At 48.0% G+C, this 21,682-nt stretch overlaps 1 protein-coding gene across 1 annotated transcript in view; it reads left to right on the top strand.

Moving 5' to 3' along the window:
• Window positions 1–21,115, top strand: part of ZNF512B (zinc finger protein 512B) — a gene marked incomplete at its 5' end in the record, with an annotated part of 31,293 nt that extends 10,178 nt beyond the window's left edge. The window contains 11 exons of the mRNA XM_081326038.1: window positions 740–811; window positions 1,927–2,082; window positions 6,118–6,242; window positions 7,372–7,464; window positions 9,272–9,373; window positions 11,267–11,437; window positions 14,750–14,941; window positions 15,961–16,062; window positions 17,505–17,567; window positions 19,130–19,228; window positions 19,949–21,115. Of these exons, the coding sequence (XP_081182164.1) occupies window positions 740–811; window positions 1,927–2,082; window positions 6,118–6,242; window positions 7,372–7,464; window positions 9,272–9,373; window positions 11,267–11,437; window positions 14,750–14,941; window positions 15,961–16,062; window positions 17,505–17,567; window positions 19,130–19,228; window positions 19,949–20,239 (1,466 nt within the window). The 3' untranslated portion in view covers window positions 20,240–21,115. The remainder of the gene's footprint in view (window positions 1–739; window positions 812–1,926; window positions 2,083–6,117; window positions 6,243–7,371; window positions 7,465–9,271; window positions 9,374–11,266; window positions 11,438–14,749; window positions 14,942–15,960; window positions 16,063–17,504; window positions 17,568–19,129; window positions 19,229–19,948) is intronic.
• Window positions 21,116–21,682: the final 567 nt, after the last annotated feature.

Raw genomic sequence — 21,682 nt, 5'->3', positions numbered from 1 at the left:
GCTGGAGGGTGAGGGTAGGGAATTCTGCACCCCATTTTAGTAATTGATTTATTGAGTTGCCAAATTTCTACCCAAATGTGATCCAGAGACTTAACAGCCCAAGGAAATGAATTACAATTATTAGAATTATTAGAATTAGAATTAGAGTCAAGCTATTCTCCAAAGCGCCTCTGAAGGCAGGGCAAGAAGCAACAGATGGAAACTCATCAAGGAGAGAAGCAACCTGGAACTAAGGAGAAACTTCCTGACAGTTAGAACAATTAACCAGTGGAACAACCTGCCTCCAGAAGCTGTGAATGCTCCAACACTGGAGGTTTTTAAGAAGAGACTGGACAGCCATTTGTCTGAAACGGTATAGGGTTTCCTGCCTGAGCAGGGGGTTGGACTAGATGACCTCCAAGGTCCCTTGCAACATCACCATCATCATTGAATTAGAATTAGAATTATTTGGCCAAGCGTGATTAGACACACAAGGAATTGGTCACTGTAAAAAGAGTAGAACCATAAAAAAACCCAATAAAAATAGAGAACGGAGAGGGCTGGATAAAAGTCAGGAGAAGTCAAACCGGATTTATTGTATCGAACAATTAAATTTTAACGCAGGTTATTTTGTTCTCTCTTTTCAAGGCCATCAGTTGAGGAATAAATGATGCGAAACCACGTGCTAACTGCAGAAAAGCGACTCAACGCCCAGGGGTTTGACCAAAGTTTTATTTCTGTTTTCTCCTTTTTGAGTTAGGAAGGAAACAGAAAACGCCGAAGAAGTTCACCGGAGAGCAGCCATCTATCTCAGGAACGTTTGGATTAAAAGGTAAAACAAAAGAGGTCTCCGGTTTTTTTCATCCCTCGCCAATAATCCAATAATAATAATAACTCGGTAAACACGGGAACGTTTGAACTCTTTTATCTGCAAAGGTGAGGGGTGGGCTTGGTGCTCTCTGAGCTAGCAGACGTTTTCTTGCAGACGTTTCATTACCCAACTAGGTAACATCATCAGCCCTGATGAAGTCAGGGCTGATGATGCAAGAAAACCACCAAGCTGTTGTTAGCTGCGAAGTTGTGCCCGACCCATCGCGACCCCATGGACAACGTTCCTCCAGGTCTTCCTGTCCTTGACCATCTTCTGGAGTCCATTTAGGCTCACGCCTACTGCTTCAGTGACTCCATCCAGCCACCTCATTCTCCGTCGTCCCTTTCTTCTCTTGCCCTCAACCTTTCCCAGCATTAGGCTCTTCTCCAGTGAGTCCTTCCTTCTCATTAGGTGGCCAAAGTATTTGAGTTTCAACTTCAGGATCTGGCCTTCTAAAGAGCAGTCAGGGTGGATCTCCTCTAGGACTGACTGGTTTGATCGCCTCGCAGTCCAAGGGACTCGCAGGAGTCTTCTCCAGCACCATAGTTCAAAGACCTCTGGCATCTGACCATCTACAATGTAATTGTTGTTGTTGTTAGTTGCAAAGTCATGTCCGACCCATCGCGACCCCACGGACAACGTTCCTCCAGGCCTTCCTGTCCTGTACCATCTTCTGGAGTCCATTTAAGCTCTCGCCTCCTGCTTCAGTGACTCCATCCAGCCACCTCATTCTCTGTCGTCCCCTTCTTCTCTTGCCCTCAATCTTTCCCAGCATTAGGCTCTTCTCCAGTGAGTCCTTCCTTCTCATTAGGTGGCCAAAGTATTTGAGCTTCAACTTCAGGATCTGGCCTTCTAAAGAGCTAAGAGAGCACAAAGGGTGCCACAATCATTGGTGGTCCTCCTCCTCCTCCTCTCCACATCCCACACTCCCTTCTAGCCCTGATAATCTTAACCTAGTTTGGGTTGTGAAACATCTGCAGGAAAACAAGCATGCTCCAAGAGCACCTCGTTTCAACCTGGAGCCAGGAACTGCCCAACGCTCATCCCTTCCAAAATTAATTCCTGCTTTTCACCAGGGCTGGCGAAAGCAGAAGACAAGGCTAAAGCACACCGCGCAAAGAAGCTGGAAGCTTCCCTCCTCGGCAGTAATGCCGAAGATCGTAAGAAAAAGCTGACAGGATCCAGTGTGAAAAAAGAAAGCACCAGCATATCAATAGCTCACTCAGCTGCAGGTAAGATTGACCCGGATGCTCTGTTAGTAGCAATTCCCTTATTTCGCTAGTCAGTGTTTTTTTGAAGCTTGAGCACTTTAAGACTTGTGGACTTCAACTCCCAGAATTCCCTAGCCAGCCATGCTGGCTGGAGAATTCTGGGAGTTGAAGTCCACAATCTTAAAGGAGCCAAGTTTCAGAAACATTGCGTTAAGTTGATGGTAGCTTGTAAACTACCGGTATTTGATTCCCTCCCCCCCCCCGGTAGCTTTTATGGCCCGTGAGCACTTTAACCTTGGTTCTTAACCAGGTTAATCCCCAAATCATAGAATTGTACCGTCAAATGGGCAGCGTTTGGGGATACCCAGTCCTCCCTCCCCAAACCTTTATAAAGATATCTGATTTTAACAGCATTGTGCAGTTACAAGTATTCCTTGACTTACAACCATTTGTTTAGTGACCATTCATAGTTACAACGGCACCGAAAAAAGTGACTTATGACCATTTGTCCCATGATTGTGGCAGCATTCCCCACAATCAAGTGATCAACATTCAGACGCTTGTCGACTGGTTCATATTATTATTATTATTGTTATTGTTATTATTAATCATCATCATCATCATCTCCTGGTACAGCGATATCAATTAACTGTAGAGAACCGAAGCGTACAGTTGACTGATATCACTGTACCAGGAGATGCCAGAGTCAAAGAAAAAGAACTGGGAAAAATTACGAAATACCGCGACCTGGCCATCGAAACTGCACGATTATGGATGAAACGCGTAACAGTGATACTCATTGTCATCGGGGCACTGGGAACTATGTCCAAAAACTTTGCAAAATACATCAAGAAATTGCAGCTTCCATTTTAAGGAGGTAGCTGGTTGATCCCTAAGATGCTGGCAGCAGCCCATGTCAACCGTTAGTGCCAGTCAATTTGAGTGTTCAGTTGACTGAGTCATGTTTTATGAATAAAAGTTTTATATAATAATAATAATAGTTGGAAGGGACCTTGGAAGCTCAGGCAGGAAACCCTATACTATTTCAGACAAATGGCTGTCCAGTCTCTTCTTAAAGACTTCTGGGGTTGGAGCATCCACAACTTCCGGAGGCAGGTTGTTCCACTGGTTAATTGTTCTAACTGTCAGGAAGTTTCTCCTTAGTTCTAGGTTGCTTCTCTCCTTGATTAGTTTCCATCCGTTGCTTCTTGTCCTGCCTTCGGGTGCTTTGGAGGATAGCTTGACTCCCTCTTCTTTGGGGCAGACCCTGAGAGATTGAAAGACTGCTATCATGTCCCCCCTAGTCCTTCTCTTCATTAGACCAGACATACCCAGTTCCGGCAACCGGTCCTTTTATGTTTTAGCCTCCAGGACGGTGGCAGTGTCGTGGGGTCACGTGATCCTCTTTTACGACCTTCTGACAGGCAAATTCGATGGGGAAGCCAGATTCACTTAACCATGTTACTATCTTTAACAACTGCAGTGATTCACTTAACAACTGCGGCACGAAAGGTTGTAAAATGGGGCAGAATTGATTTAACAACTATCTTGCTTAGCAACACAAATTTTGGCCTCGGTTGTGATCGTAAGGCACGGACTATCTGTATCAAAACTTGATAAACTGCTCGACTTCATCCTTATTGAATCCCAGTTCACCTTTTCACCTAAGATGCACCCCATAAAAATATCCAAATATAACAACAGCAGAATTTCTCCCAAGCTGCCTTTCAGGATTGCTGTCTGCTTTTCAGCAGGCCCCAGATGGGTAAAAGGAATTAAACCTGACATCCATGTGGATATATCCTTTACTGTGAATTTTGTCTGCCACTGAAAACTTGGATTATTTTTCTTTTCCTGCCTTGGAAAACTATAAAGTTCCTCGGTTAGCTGGCCCTCCGATTCCCCCCCCCCTTACTGCCTTTTGAAATTTTGGCAAATAATCTGTAGACTTTTAAAAGTCAAAAATATGTTTCTCTGGGACCAGCCCAAAATATATTTCTCTGGAAAATCTCTTACTGAACTGAAGACAGCTGGATTTTCCAAATAAACACACCAGCAACTTCTCCTAGCTAGCCAATTCATTTTCCCAGGTTTTGTATCTGAAACTGATGTCATGAATAACTCCGCAAGCCTACATTGATCCATGGATGGAAGTTAAGCCAACCCCCATATTTAGTGTTGCTATTTCATAATTTCTGTAACTGCTGGCCTGCCATTGATCATTGTGTTTTTCAAGAATGTTGTGATTTAAAGCAGAATTATGTCAAGGGTTTTCTTTCCTTTGCAGGGTTTGTGTTACAGCAGGGGTCTTCAAACTCAGCCCTTTTATGATTCATGGACTTCAACTGCCAGAATTCCTCAGCCAGGCATGCTAGTTGAGGAATTCTGGGAGTTGAAGTCCATGAGTCATAAAAGGGCCCAGTTTGAAGGCCCCTGTGTTAAAGGAATGATTGTTTTGATTTTCAGGTGCTTAAGTGATTTCTAATCCAGCCAGACAATTTGGTTATTGGCTACGTTAACCTAGAAATAAGGAGAAACAGGGGTCTTCAAACTTGGTCCTTTTATGACTTATGGACTTCAACTCCCAGAATTCTTCAGCCAGGCATGCCTGGCTGAGGAATTCTGGGAATTGAAGTCCACAAGTCATAAAAGCGCCAAGTTTGAAGACCCCTGAGGAGAAACTTCCTAATACTGAGGACAATTAACCAGTGGAACAGCTGGCCTCCAGAAGTTGTGGGTACTTCATCATTGGAGGTTTTTAAGAAGAGATTGGGCAGCCACTTGTGAGAAATGGTATAGGGTGTCCTGTTTGAGTAGGGGGTTGGACTAGATGACCTACAAGGTCCCTTCCAATTCTGTTATTTTAAGTTAAATAAGAACTTCAGCTAGTCCTCGATTTATAACAATTCATTTAGTGCCTGTTCAAAGTTACAATGGCACTGAAAAAAATGACTTCTAACTAGTTTTTACACATGACCATTGTAGCATTTCCATGGTCACCAGTTCTAGTCCAGCCTTAGGCATAAAAGCTGGCTGGGTGACTTTGGGCCAATCACCAGGAGACGGTGAGTTCTAGTCCCGTCTTAAGTATGAAAGCCCACTGGGTCTTTGGGCCAATCACCAGGAGACTCTTGAGTTCTAGTCCCGCCTTAAGCATGAAAGCCCACTGGGTCTTTGGGCCAATCACTAGAGATGGTGAGTTCTAGTCCCACCTTAGGCATGAAAACTGGCTGGGTGACTTTGGGCCAGTCACTGTCTCTCGGAACCCAACCCACCTCACAGGGTTGTTATGGGGAAAATAGGAGGAGGAAAGAGTATTAAGTATGTTAGCTGCCTTTAGTTATTTATTAAAATAAGAAAGGCAGGGAAATAAATAAATAGAAACAAACGAGAACGAAAGCAACACTGTACTACATATTGGTCCTGGAAAGTCAAAATGGAGCTCTCGCATTAAACCAAAATGGAGCCCCCTCACTCTTGAGCCTGACCAGCATTCATGGCTTGTCTTTTTAATTTAATTTAATTTTATTTTATTAGATTTATATACCGCCCTTTCCCGAAGGACTCAGGGCGGTTTACAGGGTATTTTAAAATCAAACCAATACAAAATACAAAAGTTAAAAAAAAAACAATTAAAAAAGATTAAATTATCCCTAAAAATAAAACCCCAGTTAAAAATCCTCAGTCCTGGCTGGAAAGCTCGAAGAGCCAGGTCTTCAGGTCCCGGCGGAATGAACGAAGGTCAGGGGCAGTCCTACGCTCCACAGGCAGCTGGTTCCAGAGGGCAGGCGCCCCCACTGAGAAGGCCCTCCCCTTGGGTGTTATCCGCCGGCAATCTTTTACCGGCGGCACCCTGAGAAGACCCTCCCTGTGTGAGCACACTGGACGAAGGGAACTTGATGCTGGCAGCAGGTGTTCCCTCAAATAACCTGGACCCAAGCCATTTAGGGCTTTATAGGTCATCACCAGCACCTTGAATCTCACCCGGAGGGCAACCGGAAGCCAATGCAGCTCGCGGAGTAGAGGTGTTACATGTTACATTTTTCTCTTCTTCAGCAAGCCCTGAGGAGCAGTGGCAGCGGACGATCAACGAGAAGGGAGAGGTCGCTTGCCCAACCTGTGGCATGATCACTCGGAAGACGGTCCTGGGTCTCAAGAAGCACATGGAAGTCTGCCAAAAAGTAGGGAGCTGCACACTCCCCATTAAAAACACCGAGGGACATTTCTGCAGCCGCAGATTGCTTTCAGTGGGCTCACTCTGGCCCAACACCAACTTTTGTCCTGTTCCTTTGTCCTACACCAGGGTTTTTACTCCTGGACCACTGACTCTGAATTCCAGGCCCCTGGAATGGGCATCACAATTGCTGGGTTGCGGCAGTTTAATATACGAGTAGTCCTCGACTTACAACAGCTCATATAGTGACCGTTCAAAGGGACAACGGCCCTGGAAAGAAAAGAGACTTATGACCATTTTTCATACTTATGACCGGGGGTGTGTGTGTCTTCAAACTTGGTCAGTTTGAGACTTGTGGACTTCAACTCCCAGAATTCCTCAGCCAGCGTGCCTGGCTGGGGAATTCTGGGAGTTGAAGTCCACAAGTCATAAAAGGGCCAAGTTTAAAGACCCTTGCTTATGACCGTTGCAGCATCCCCATGGTCTTGTGATTGAAATTCAGTGGGCTTGGCCACTGACTCCTATTTACGACGGTTGTAGTGTCCCGACTTACCACCCCAACTGAGCCCAAAATTTCTGTTGCTAAGTGAGACATTTGTAAAGTGAATTTTTGCCCCATTTTATGACTTTCCTTGCTACTGTTGTTAAGTGAATCGCTGCAGTTGTTAAGTTAATAACACGGTTGTTAAGTAAATCTGGCTTCCCCACTGACTTTAAGGTCAGAAGGCCACAAAAGTGGATCACATGATCCCAGGACAGGGCGACCGTCATAACTATGAGTCACTGCCAAGTGCCTGAATTTTAATCAAGTTGACTGCAATGGTCATAAGTGTGAAAAACAGCCCAAAGTCACTTTTTTCAGTGTCGTCGTAACTTTGAACGGTCCCTAAATGAAGTGCAGTACCTGTATTTTTATTATTTCACTAGGATCATAAACTATTCCCCATTTTGAACAACTCTGAATAGCATTCACGAGTTGGCTTAAAAACAACGAGCGGTTAAGCAAAAAACAGATGTGCAACAGAGTCACGTACCCCAATTAGTAGCGCTAAGTGTAGTTTGATGAAAGGAAAATGAATGGTATCCACTCTAGATTTCTGGGTCTGAAATATATGTATTTTTCTCCTTGGCTTTAGCTGCAGGATGCCTTGAAATGCCAGCACTGTAAAAAACAGTTCAAGTCCAAAGCAGGGCTGAATTATCACACGATGGCAGAGCACATGAACAAGGTATGGAGTTTCTGCACGTGCGTGTGGAAGGCAGGACATGAAGTAACTGGGGGGGGGAAGCTCATCAGAGGGAGATCCAGCCTGGAAATGAGGAATTTTCGGAGAATGAGAATGATTAATAAGTGGGAATTTGGGGAGTTGAAGCCAACATTATCATCAGAGTTGGAAGGGACCTTGGAGGTCTTCTAGTCCAACCCCCTGCGGCTCCGGAGCCGCATGCGGCTCTTTGAGCCGTCTCCTGCGGCTCCCAGCCGCCCGGTGCGCGCGCACCTCTTCGAACGGGCAGTGGTGCGCGCGCACCTCTCCAAATGGAGAGTGGCACCGCCCGTTTGGAGAGGTGCGTGCGCACCTCCCCGAATGGGCGGAGGTGCGCGCGCACCTCCCCAAACCTTTGGAGAGGTGCGCGCGTACCTCCGCGCGAACGGGCCGCGGCGGCGTTCTTTGAGGAAGCTGCCGCGGCCCGTCTGCAAAGCTGCCGAAAGCGGCAGCTTTGCAAATGGGCCACGGCAGCTTCCTGAAAGAGCGACGCCGCGGCCCGTTCCGAGAGGTGCACGCGCACCTCCCCGAATGGGCGGAGCTGCGCGCGCACCTCCCAAAACCTTTGGAGAGGTGCGCGCGTACCTCCGCGCGAACGGGCCACGGCGTCGCTCTTTGAGGACGCTGCCGCGGCCCGTCTGCAAAGCTGCCGAAAGCGGCAGCTTTGCAGACGGGCCGTCGCCGTCGGGCAACCGGGAACCGGTTCCATCTCACTTTTAAAAAAATTGGCAACCGCGTGCATCCGCGCATGCGCAAAAAACCGTTTTGTGCATGCGCAAAATGTTTTTTGCGCGTGCATGGACACACGCACGCGGCTCCCAGTTTTTTTAATTTGTGATGGAACCGGTTCCCGGTGGCTCTTTTCCTTTTTTAGGTTGCCGACCCCTGCCCTATACCATTTCAGACAAATGGCTGTCCAGTCTCTTCTTAAAGACTTCCAGGGTTGGAGCATTCACAGCTTCTGGAGGCAGGTTGTTCCACTGGTTAATTGTTCTAACAGTCAGGAAGTTTCTCCTTAGTTCTAGGTTGCTTCTCTCCTTGATTAGTTTCCATCCGTTGCTTCTTGTCCCGCCTTCGGGTGCTTTGGAGAATAGCTTGACTCCCTCTTCTGTGGGGCAGCCCCTGAGATATTGGAACACCGCTATCATGTCACCCCTCACCCTTCTCTTCGTTAAATTAGACATACCCAATTCCTGACACCATTTTTTCAAACCTTTTAGCCTCCAGTCCCTTAATCATCTTTGTCGCCCTTCTCTGCACTTTTTCTAGAGTCTCAACATCTTTTTTTTAATATCATGGTGACCAAAACTGGATGTACTATTCCAAGTATGGTCTTTCCAAGCCATTTTAAAGAGGTATTAACACTTCCCATTATCTTGAGTCTATCCCTCTGTTGATGCAGCTTAAGATTGTATTGGCTTTTTTGGGGGGCCCGCAGCACACGGCTGGCTCATATTTAAGGGATTGTCCACTGGGACTCCAAGGTCCACACATCTTAAAGATGCAGAGTTGAGAAACACCGCTCCAGTCCAACATTTCTCAGCTGGGACAACCTCTGAGTGACTGGACTTCACTTCCCAGAATTCTCACGAGGAGCTAAGCTGCCTGGGGAATTCTGGGATTTGAAGTCCGTGTACTTGGAAATTGCCGAAAGTTAGGAAATTCAGTTCTAATTTGTGCCTTCGACTCTTAGAGGAGGTTGTTGCAAACCGGTACAGTTGCTATGAATGTCTGATTTTTTTTTTTTTGCCCCCTTATTTCTTCTTTCCAGACTGCTCCTGTGGAAGCCGCTGTCCCACTCAGTGAACTGGGAGACAGGGAAAGGCTGAGGAAAGTGCTAAAGCAGATGGGGAAACTCAAATGCCCAAATGAGGTATTGATTTTGCTGTCTGACAGAATGTTTGCCTGAGCTGTGTGGATGGAAGAGAATATGTGCAGCTGAACTGTGGGGTCCTTGGTGCCCTCTGACTTGGGTGGTTTTATTGCAGACATTTCATGACCCAACTAGGTAACATCATCAGTGCTAGAAGGAAGGAGGAGGAGGACTATGGGGTCCTTAAGTGCTCTCTGAACTTGTGGCTTTCCTGCAAACATTTCATGACCCAACTAGGTAACATCATCAGTGCTAGAAGGAAGGAGGAGGAGGACTATGGGGTCCTTAAGTGCTCTCTGAACTTGGTGGCTTTCCCGCAAACATTTCATGACCCAACTAGGTAACATCATCAGTGTTAGAAGGAAGGAGGAGGAGGACTATGGGGTCCTTAAGTGCTCTCTGAACTTGGTGGCTTTCCCGCAAACATTTCATGACCCAACTAGGTAACATCATCAGTGTTAGAAGGAAGGAGGAGGAGGACTATGGGGTCCTTAAGTGCTCTCTGAACTTGGTGGCTTTCCCGCAAACATTTCATGACCCAACTATGTAACATCATCAGTGCTGGAAGGGTGTGGGGTTTATGGAGAGGAGGAGGATTTTCTTTTGGGGGGGGCGGGGGTTTAATTATTTATTTATTTTAGAATTTTTCCCCTGCCTTTATTATTTTTATAAATAACTCAAGGCGATGAACATACCTATTCCTTCCTCCTCCTGTTTTCCCCATAACAACCCTGTGAGATCAGTTGGGCAGAGAGGGAATGACTGGCCGAAAATCACCCAGCTGGCTTTCGTACCTGAGGCAGAACTAGAACTCACTGTCACCTAGTTTCTAACCTAGTGCCTTAACCATCAAACCAAACCGGCTCTTTGGCCGGGGAGGCCAATTTTGGCCTGCCCTTTGTAAGAGGGCACCGTCACGGCTCTCAAGCCAAACTTGATAACCCAGCTCTCCCTTAAATAGTGGTTGTACCAAATAACCGCTATTCTTGTGTGTGTGTGTGTTTTTTCCTCCTCTGCTATTGCTTAGTGCACGGCTTTTCAACCTTTTCACCCACTGTACCATTTTTAGGATATGGCAACATCCGAGTACCACCAGTCGCCTAGCAAGGTGTCAAAAACTTGATGACCAAAAAAAAAAAAAGAAATAAAAAAGAGATGAAGTACAGGTAGTCTTCGACTTACAACAGTTCGCTTAGTGACTGTTCGAAGTTACAATGGCACTGAAAAAAATGCCCCCCAAGCCACAGCCGAGCAAGACACCTGCCTGCCCACCTGGCAGCGCTCTTCCTCCTGTCCGAGGTTTTCATTGTTGTGAGCATTTCTGTTGAGGATTGGCAGCGGGGGTGGAGTGGGGGGGGTGTTTGGTTTTTATTCCCCCCCCCCTCTGCTGGGTGGTTGCAGCAGGTTTTGGTCACTTCACATGACCCTGGGACACGGTGACCGTCATAAATATGAATCAGGTGCCAAGCATCTGAATGTAAATCACAAGACCCTGGAGATGCTGCAACATTCCAGCCGATCGGCTCTTCTTCTGGGCTCAGCAGAAGCGCCGGGATCAGCACCGAGCTCCAGTTGGAGATTGGCACTGATCCTGGCGCTTCCGCTGAGCCCTGACAGCCCTGCAGCTCCAGCCGTCTCTCGCTCAGGCTTGTGTGGTGCTGCCACCGGTTCAGCTCCTTCCCCTCCCCTCCCCTGCTAACACTTCTCTAGGGTGGTCGCGTACCACCTGCCAGGTGCCAATGTACCCCAGGTGGTACCCGTACCACTGGTTGAAAAGCCCTGGCTTATTATAACACTTTTAGGCTGTTTTAAAGGATTGACCCGGCACCCCGAAAACCTTTCTTTCCTTCCTTGCTGACCTGCAGCCATTTCTTATTTCTTATTTTGCTTCAGGGTTGCGTGGCCACTTTCTCCAGCCTTATGGGGTACCAGTATCACCAGAAGCGATGTGGGAAGCAGCCCTCGGAGATGGAGAAGCCGGTCTTCACCTGCCCGCACTGTGGAAAGGCTTACAAATCTAAAGCTGGACACGACTACCACATCCGCTCCGAGCATCCGGCAATGGTGAGCCTCTGAGCCTCCACCCATGCCCCCCGTTTCCTTCTCACCAAGATTGGGCTTCTGTTTTGGGACCGGAAAAATCCCCTCGTTAAGCAGCATGGTCGTCCCACGAGACAGGATGCGACCTGCTGTTGTGGCCTTTTTTTTTTTTTGCCGCGGGTCGTTAAGTGCGTCAGACGGGCGTTTTAAGGCATAAGGTGGCTGTTAAGCGAATCCAGCTTCCTCCGGGGTCGCAAAATGCAAGTCGCAGCCTGCACGGCTGCAGGAGGCCGCGACGGTCCTTAAATCTGAACCGGGTGCCCGAATTTTGATCACCTCACTGCCGTTGCTAAGCGAAGGATCCAATGGTTGTTAAGCGAATCTGGCTTCCCAAAAGTGATGTTTATGGGAAGCCAGCTGGGAGGTTTGCCCTGGGTTATCACAGGACCTCCCCAAGACGTTGCAACCACCATTTTGATCACAGGACTGCGGGGAGGCTGTCAAGGTGGTAAGAGGACAAGTCGTGAGTCCCTTGATGTCATTCTGTCCCAGCCTACGTGAGTCCTTGTTAACTCACAAGGACAAACCCCTCTTGCAACAAGTAGGCTGGAAATGCAGGAAAAAGAAACCCCTTTTAATAGTATTTACAGACCTGCAAAATGTCCCCAAAGCAAAAGGCAAACAAAACGCGAATTCAAATGGAGAATTGCTCATAGGCAAGGCAATCAGAACATGATCCCATGAAACTTGAGTCCTTTGCAAACGGTTGCCTTCAGCAACCAGCACCGCCCACACCTTCCCTTTTTATTATGCAGCCCCAAGGCGTGGCTTCTCAATGCTTTCTCCTTCGCCCTTGGAGTCGCCCCATTGCCTCCCTCTGTCCTGCTCTTGTTGCCTGTCGGCGTTTGCGAGCATCTGTCAGTCCTCAGAGTTTGACTCAGCTTCCCAGCACAGCTGGGTCTCAACGTGAGCACGAGCGGAAGGGCCAGGCTCTTCATCAGATTGTAAGTCCTGGAGCTCATCAGAGCCTTTCCTCCAACTCTGATGGTTCTCCAGGCCCCTCCTCCTCCTCCTCCTCTGATTCCCTGGACTCAGCTGCCAGGTCCACCGACTGGCACAGAATCACAACAGATTTTAGGACAGTTTGCAGAATCTGGAAACCTCCTTGATGGGTGCAGGTGAAGGAAAGGTTTAGAGCAGTGCTTCCCCCCCCACTTTTGTGCACCAGCAACCGGTTCCACGGAGAGAGGTTTTTCCACGGACCGGAGGGGGGCTGCATCCCACAGATGGGGCTTCACTTCTTTGCGTGGTCCGGTTTCTGGCATTTCATGGCCCATTGCTGGTCCACAGACTGAGGGATGGGGACCACTGCTTTAGAGAGTTCAAGGCCACATAGCTGGAAGTCCCTGTGCTTGGGCAACCCTGCAGTGCACCAAGGCCCACAAGCCCACCCCAGCCCACCCCACTCCCGTCCTTTGAAACTTCTGAAGGTAGAACAGCAATAAAAGTCTGTCAAACTTGAAGCACGCTTTCTGGAGCAACAGTAACTGCTTCTTTGCTTGCCAATGAACTTGTGGCGGGGGTGGGTGGGGGATGGGGAATTAGAATGCAGGCCACAAAGCTAAAGAAGGCAGACCGCGAGAATCAAGGACGATTCACCAGGTGCCTTACCCGACTGGGAGACATTTTCTCATAACAATATAATTGCACCTAATTGGGCAATGTGACCTGCTCATGGATGGGAGGGGAACTTCTGTTCTTTTACTAGTATAGGGCTTTGGGCTGGGTTTTGCTAGAGCTGGTTTTGCTTTCATCTGTGCCGAAATGGTGTACTCAGCAAAGTTTGACATCAAGAGATCAAAATATCTCAAAGGTGTTGGCTTGGTTGGGTTCGTCAGTTGGAACCTTGACCAAGTCCTTAATTACCACCATTTCTTAATTTGTTTCCTTCCTTCCTCACCCTTCTTTTCCGTCTCCATCTCCCTTCCTCTTCCTCCTCCTTTTTCTCCTCTGTCGCCCTTCCTTTCATTCTCCTGCTCCTTTTTTCCCTGTCTCCATCTCCCTTCCTTCCCCTCCTTCCCTTCCATCTGCTTCTCCTCTTCCTTCTCCTCCTCCTCCTCCTCCTCCTCCTCTCTGTCTCCATTTTGTTTCTTCGTTCCTTCCTTTCCTCCTCTGTCTCCTCCTTCTCCCCTTCCTTCTCCTTTTCGTTCTCCTCCTGTCTCCCTCTCCCTCTCTCCTTCCCTCCCTCCCTTCCTTCTCCCTTTCCTACATCCTTCTTTTTGTTGACCTCCTTCTATCTCCCTCTCCCTCTCTCCCACTCCCTCCCTCCCTCTCTCCATTCTCCTTTTCGTTGTCTTCCTTCTGTCTCCCTCTCCCTCTCTCCTTCCCTCCCCTCCTGCTCCCTTCCCTTCATCTTTCTTTTTGTTTACCTCCTTCTATCTCCCTCTCCCTCTCTCCTGCTCTCCATTCTCCTTTTCGTTCTCCTCCTCCTGTCTCCCTCTCCCTCTCTCCTTACCTCTCTCCCTTCCTTCTCCCTTTCCTTCATCCTTTTTGTTTACCTCCTTCTATCCCTCTCTCCCGCTCCCTCCCTCACTCTCTCCCTTCTCCTTTTCGTTGTCTTCCTTCTGTCTCCCTCTCTCCTTCCCTCTCCTCCTGCTCCCTTCCCTTCATCTTTCTTTTTTTACCTCCTATCTCCCTCTCCCTCCCTCCCTCTCTCCATTCTCCTTTTCGTTGTCCTCCTTCTGTCTCCCTCTCTCCTTCCCTCCCCTCCTGCTCCCTTCCCTTCATCTTTCTTTTTGTTTACCTCCTTCTATCTCTCTCTCTCCTGCTCTCCATTCTCCTTTTCGTTGTCCTCCTCCTGTCTCCCTCTCTCCTTCCCTCCCTTCCTTCTCCCTTCCCTTCATCCTTCTTTTTTACCTGCTTCTATCTCCATCTCCCTCTCTCCCGCTTCCTCCTTCCCTCCCTTCTTCTTTTCATTTTCCTCCTTCTGTCTCCCTCCCTTCCTCCCTCCTCCCGTCCCTTCATTCCTCATTTTGTTTACCTTCTTATCTCCCTCTCCTTCCCTCCCTCCCTTCATTCTCCTTTTCATTTTCCTCCTTGTATCTCCATCTCCCTCTCTTCCTTCCTCCCTCCCTCCCTCCCTCCCTCCTTCCTCCCCTCCTTCGCCTTCTCCTTTTCTTCCTACTCTTTCTCCTCCTCCTTCCCCTTCTCCCCTCCCTATCTTCCTACCTTGCTTCTCCTCCTCCTCCTCCTCTCCTCTTTCATCTCCCTGCCTCTTTCCCCTCCTTCCTCCCTTCCAGCATCTGCCTTCATCACAGACCGCTTTTCTCTCCTCAGCCCCCAGAGCAGCCAGAGGTGAAACCCGAACCCAGCCCCGTGGTAGATTTCGAGAGGACCCCGAGCGGCCGCATCCGGCGCACCTCCGCCCAGGTGGCCGTCTTCCACTTGCAGGAAATAGCGGAGGACGAGCTGGCCAAGGACTGGACCAAGCGGCGGATGAAGGACGACCTGGTCCCCGAAACGAAGCAAGTGAGTGACTGGGAGCCCCGAGAGCTTCTCAAAGATGGCGGAGGGTGGGGGAGGGGGTCGGAGAATTGGGGTGTTTGGGGGGGAAGGCTTGGCTTGAGGATTGTCGCATGCTTTTTATCGGTTAGATCGGGTAGGCAACCTTGGCTCTTTTATGACCTGTGGACTTCAGCTCCCAGAATTCCTGAGCCAGCACGGGGGAACTATGGCCCCTTCATGACTCGTGGACTTCAACTCCCAGAATTCCTGAGCCAGCATGGGGGAACTATGGCCCCCTCGTGACTCATGGACTTCAACTCCCAGGATTCCTGAGCCAGCATGGCTCAGTTTGGAAACCTCTCCCTTTCCCCTCAGCGTGGCTGGCTCAGGAATTCTGGGAGTTGAAGTCCACGAGTCATAAAAGAGCCAAGGTTGCCTACCCGCTGGGTTAGATTTATATCCTGCCTTTCTCCAAGAGCCCAAAATGGCTCCCGTGGGGATTTCTCTTCACTGATCCTCACAACGACCCTGTAATGTGGGCTGAGAGAGAGAGAGAGAGAGAAATTGACTAGATATTCCCAATTCCAGCAACCGTTCCTTATATATTTTAGCCTCCAGTCCCCTGATCATCCTTCTGGCTCTTCTCTGCACTCTTTCCAGAGTCTCAAGGGTCACATGACCCTGGGATGCATGCGTGTTGGTTGCCAAGCGCCCGAATTTTGGTCAGGTGACCCTGTCACAAGTCCGAGGATCAGTCATAAGTCACGTTTTAACTGCCGTTGCTCCTCTGCCCTCCTCTCCTTGTTTGCACTTTCGCTTTCCGTTGTTAATTGTTGCTCGCATTCATTTGGATTCACGTTTTTAAAACATTCCCTAAAATTACTTTTTTTTTCCGTTGTGGGGAGGAAAGGCATGTAAATGCTCTCTACCTGTTGAACCTCTTGGAGTGGGGGAGGGGAGAGGAGGGTAAGGAGCCGTTAGCCGCCTTCTTCCTCGCACTTGTGAATAGCATTCTGACTGTTGTGACTGCTGAATGTTGGCAGCTAAATTACACTCGGCCTGGACTTCCCAAATTGAACCCGAGTCTTCTGGAGGCCTGGAAGAATGAAGTCAAAGAAAAAGGACACATCAATTGCCCAAATGACGTGAGTGCGTTGTGTTTTGATGTCTGGAAATCCCTCGATTTGTCTTGGATGGGATTTGAGGAAGATGGGAGTCACAAACAGACTATATAGGTCAGGGGTCTTCAAACGTGGCCCTTTTATGACTTGTGGACTTCAACTCCCAGAATTCCTCAGCCAGGGTGCCTGGCTGAGGAATTCTGGGAGTTGAAGTCCACAAGCAGGGGGTCTTCAAACTTGGCCCTTTTATGACTTGTGGACTTCAACTCCCAGAATTCCTCAGCCAGGCATCCTAAAAAGTCCTTAAAAGGGCCAGGTTTGAAGACCCGTGCTATAGGTAGTCCTGGACCACAACGGAGCCCCCAGATTGCTGCTGCTAAGTGAGTTTTGTCTCATTTTTACGAGGAGGTGTGCCACAGGTGTTAAGCGAATCACTTGCAGATGTTAAGTTAGGAATGTGATTATTAAGTGAACCCAGCTTCCCCCTTGACTTTGCTTGTCAGGTCACAAAAAGGGGTCACGGGTCCCCGTGACAATGCGACCATCATACATATAAAACAGTGGCCAGGCATCTGGATTTTCAGCAATGAAAAACGGCTATAAGTCGCTTTTTCCCCCCAGTGTTGTTCTAACTTCAAACAGTCACTGAAGTAATGGTGTACATTGAGGATGATTTGTACCTAGCTTGAAAACCACCAAGTTCAGAGAGCACCAAGGACCCCACAGTCCTCCTCCTCCTCCTCCTCCTCCTGCTCCTCCTCCTCCTCTCTCCATACACCCCAGTCCCTTCTAGCATTGATGATGTTACCTAGTTGGGTAATGAAAGAAAGCCACCAAGCTCAGAGAGCACCAAGTAGCCCATAGTCCTCCTCCTCCTCCTCCTCCTCCTCCTCCTCTTCCTTTATTCCTCAAACCCCACTCTCTTCTAGCACTGATGATGTTACCTAGTTGAGTAATGAAAAAAAACAACCAAGCTCAGAGAGCACCAAGAAGCCCACAGTCATTGTCCTCCTCCTCCTCCTCCTCCTCCTCCTCCTCCTCCTCCTCCTAATTTATCCTCCTCCTCCTCCTCCCTGCAAACCCGCCTCCCTTCTAGCACTGATGATGTTACCTAGTTGGGTAATGAAAGAAAGCCACCAAGCTCAGAGAGCACTAAGTAGCCCATAGTTGTCCTCCTCCTCCTCTTCCTCTTCCTCCTCCTCCTCCTCCTCCTCCTCCTCTCTCCCCCCCGGCAAACCTCACTCCCTTCTAGCACTGATGATATTAACCTAGTTGGTATTGAAACATCTGCAGGAAAGTGACCAAGCTCAGAGAGCACCAAGGACCCCTCATTTCAACCCCAAGCTACAAATATTCTCCTTCCCAACCTTTGGGAAGGTGGGCTGCAGCCTCTAGGAACGATGCCGAGGGTTGGGGGGAGGCAGGTTCCCCAGTTCCTCACTCAGCCTCTCTATTTTCCCTTCCAGTGCTGTGCAGCCATTTACTGCAGCGTGTCCGGCCTAAAAGCCCACCTGGCCAACTGCAACAAGGTAATGGAGCACCACAGTCCATCTCCATCTCTCTCTCTCTCTCTCTCTCTCTCTCTCTCTCTCTCTCTCTCTCTCTCTCTCTCTCTCTCTCTCTCTCTCTCTCTCTCTCTCTCTCTCTTGTCTGAATTGTCGATTTCTTTGTTGGGGTGCAACAGTGGGCCTGCCAAATCCTCAGCAGACTGTAAGCCAGGGATGGGTAAAGATGGCGCAACATTTGGGCTGACGCCAGTGTTTACCAAGGCCACGCAACAGCTTTTCTTAGAAAGACGTCTGGTTCTCACACAATTTGCAGAGGCTGCACTAAGAATGGGGTGTCTTTCATGTGACCTCCAGACCTGTGGAAGGTACCTGAGAGAACTGTGGCCTCTGGACCCTCCAAAAATAGTATAGAATAGAATAGAATAGAATAGAATAGAATAGAATAGAATAGAATAGGACTTCCGATTTGCCATCGCAGCCGCTGCGGCCGCTGGAAGGCAAGCTCCGTCTTCCGCATTCGGTTTTGCTTTGGTGGGGGACCCTCAAAAGGGTCAAAAGTCACCCTGTAGGGGAGACGAGCAAGAAGGAGACCCCTGCTTGATCGCAGGAAGGTGGCAGACCTTCCGCTCGATTCGGGGCAGCCCTCCAAACCAGCAGAGGAAAGACCGGCCATAGTAATATGGCTCGTCACTAGGCTGCAGACAGCCGAAGTCAAACTCACCACCAAGCACTTCGAAAACAACGCGGATGAAACTGGGTGAGATCCGATCTTCTCTTTATTCTAAGTACTTTCTTTTCCTGTAAAAGCTGCCCAAAGTATCTTTCCCCCTGTGAGGAGAGAGGAAAGGGAATTTCTGTCCCACCCTCTTAAGAATAGCAGCGACTGACTACCCAGGGGAATTAAAGCACTAAAAGAACAATTTTGTGACATCTTATGGCGAAGTTTGGTATTACAACTTGTGATTTCCTGAAAGAGACTTGGCTCGAAGCCCAGACTTTAGATAAGACTCTTTTGACCTTGGCACCACCTGTGAAAAACTCAGCTGTAAAGAGAACACCTGGGCGGCATAACTGGCCTACTTGAACTATGAATGTAAACCTTTACTGACTTTCAGAGTTATATGTGGGGAATTGCCTTCCTATCTCTTTATTTAAGGAACATTGGTTACCATATGAGATGATGAAATAGCTTGGACTACAAAATCTTGCTTGACAAATGACTTCTACTATAAAACACATGAATCAGAGGTCCCATACCTAGTTATAAAATTATTTTTAACGTCTGATTTTAAAGTCCTCAACAACACATTATTAAAAGAGCATGCATGAAGACCAGGAAAAGATCCTCAGCACGCCGTCTGAGGAATTTTGGGAGTTGAAGTCCACAAGTCACAAAAGGGCCCAGTTTGAAGACCCCTGACCTACACCATTTCAGACAAATGGCTGTCCAGCCTCTTCTTGAAAATCTCCAGTGATGAGGCAGAGTGGTTCCACTGATTTTAATTGTTCTCACTATCAGGAAATTTCTCCTCAGTTCTAGGTTGGTTCTGCCAAAATTAACATGGCTGGTCTTTGATTTACAGGGCGGCCATTTGGTGGGCAAATATCGTTGTCTTCTGTGTCAGAAGGAGTTTAGCTCAGAAAGTGGAGTCAAATACCACATCACCAAGACACACTCAGAGGTAAGTATCTACTTTTCGGGAGTTGTTTGTTGCTGCAAAGTTACCTCTAGCGGTTAAAGCACCAGGCTAGAAAGCGTGAGACGATGAGTTCTGGTCCTGCATTAGGCATGAAAGGCAGCTGGGTGACTTTAGGCCAATCACCAGGAGATGTGAGTTCTAGTCCTGCCTTAGTCATGAAAACCAGCTGGGTGACTGGTCCAATCACCAGGAGACGGTGAGTTCCTGTCCGCCTCAGGCATGAAAGGCAGCTGGGTGACTTTAGGCCAATCACCAGGAGACGGTGAGTTCTAGTCCTGCCTTAGTCATGAAAACCGGCTGGGTGACTGGTCCAATCACCAGGAGGCGGTGAGTTCCAGTCCCGCCTAATGCATGAAAGGCAGCTGGGTGACTTTAGGCCAATCACCAGGAGACGGTGAGTTCTAGCCCCGCCTCAGTCATGAAAACCGGCCGGGTGACTGGTCCAATCACCAGGAGACGGTGAGTTCCAGTCCCACCTCCAGTCCCCCCATGCTGGCTCAGGAATTCTGGGAGTTGAAGTCCACGAGTCATAAAAGAGCCAAGGTTCCCGACCCCTGGTTTAAATGGTCACTGAATGAACTGTCATAATTCTACCTGTATAGTGCCAACATCGTTTAAACCTGCTTGGTGTGAATGCCGGCGACATGTGCCAATCAAACCTTCTTTGCCTCCCTCCCTTCCCTTCCCATCCCCGAAACCCAGAACTGGTTCCACACCTCAGCGGATTCTTCCAAGAAAAAGAAAATCAAAGAAGAGGGGACCCCCGGCCACGAAGAGCAAAAGCCTAGCCCCGATGGGAAGAAACGAGGCCGGAAGCCGAAGGAAAGGCATCCCGAATTTTTCCCTAAAGACTCGGAGAGCATCCTGGAAAACGCTAACCACAAGAAAGCCACAGGGCCGTGGCCGTTGGCAAACTGCATCCTGGATGAGAAAGATAGAGGTAACAAACCTTTCCACGCCAAGAAAGCGGGGGCTAATAAAATGGCGGAATAACAAGCCGAAGGGGTCAGGAAAAATAGATAAATAAACCACAAAAAAAACCACAACCTCTTTAAAGATTAGTTTACAGGGTGAGGGGTGACCAGGATGCTCCTCCGTTGGCTCAGCCCCTCCCGTTCTGCTCCTCTCTCTTCTTTTTTTTTAAAAAAAAAAAGAAAAAGAAAAAAGTGACAAACCACTTTAAGGCATGGACACAAGCAGTGGGTTTGTATTTTCGGAGACGAACTCAGCCTTCTGGCGCGATTCTTCCATCCGTACCCTGCCTGGGTTGTATATAAGGCCAGCCCCCGTGGGCAGAAGACGTCCGCGGACCGGTTTCTTCGAAAGAGACGCTGCAGGAACAGGAAAGAGCGAAGTGCAATAGGGGAACCAAGTTAAGCTTTTTTTTTCTTCTTCTTCTTCTCTGTTTTTTGTGGATTCTTTTTCCAGTAGCGGTGGTGTGTTAGAAAAACAGAGCGTGTCGGGAGTTCCCGGGGAACGGAAAACAAATATTGTGGTTGTGGTTGCAAACCCAGCTTACTTTTTTTTTTTAAATAATTTTGATAGGAAATGCATTTTACAAAAAAAAAGTACCTGAGATTGTTTGACAATGAACAGTCGGTGGGGTGGGGGTTGGGTTTATGATGACGCTGATGAAATACCCTGATTTTGATTTATTTTTTTTTTAAAAAAAAAATTTTTTATGGTCCAACCAGAAATAAATCGAGAGGCCGATGCCCCTGCCTGCAATTTGGATAACACAAACTTTGGGAAGGTTTAGGGAAAACTAGTATTTGGAGAAAGGAGATGCTTGGGGAAGTTCTCTTAAAGAGGGAGGTTTAATTGGGGAAAATAGGACCTTTCCTTGAAACTTTTTTTTTTTTAGTTCTGCTTTGAAAAGCAAATATTTGTAAAAAAAAAAAAAATTCTTAAAATATCCCAAGAAGAACGATCTGGCTAAATCGTTCTAATGAATGAAGGAATTAATCTTGTCATTTTATTTTCCCGTAGTGCATAGGTGTCCAACCTTGACAATTTTAAGACCTCTGAACAACTCCCAGAATTCCCTAGCCTGCCATGCTGGCTGAGGAGTTCTGGGAGTTGAAGTCCCCAGGTCTTAAGGTTGCCAAATTTGGACACACACACACACACACACACCCCGCCATAGTGCTTGGAAACGCAGTGGTGTGGGATTGTGAAATTTGTTATAAGTTGCTGAGATGTATATTACATGGATGCAATGTCCTTGAACCTCACCATCAATTAATGCCCAGCATTTAATTCAAAGCCAGGGATGGGTGAATTTGCGCATTCGGCCTTTTGTTTATATATATTTTTTTCATTTGTGTAGATCTGTCTGGCTGAGATTTCCCCCCACCCCCTTTTCGAGTTTGCACTAAAATCGGTATGCACTTGAGTGCACGTTTCTCCGAGCATAAACTTTTTGCATTTTTCCTA

The sequence above is a fragment of the Vipera berus genome, assembly GCF_964194415.1.
Source record: "Vipera berus genome assembly, chromosome: 3".
Classification (NCBI taxonomy): Eukaryota; Metazoa; Chordata; class Lepidosauria; order Squamata; family Viperidae; genus Vipera; species Vipera berus.
The sequence above is the reverse complement of the archived record's forward strand: the minus strand, read 5'-3'. Positions and strand labels throughout refer to the sequence as shown.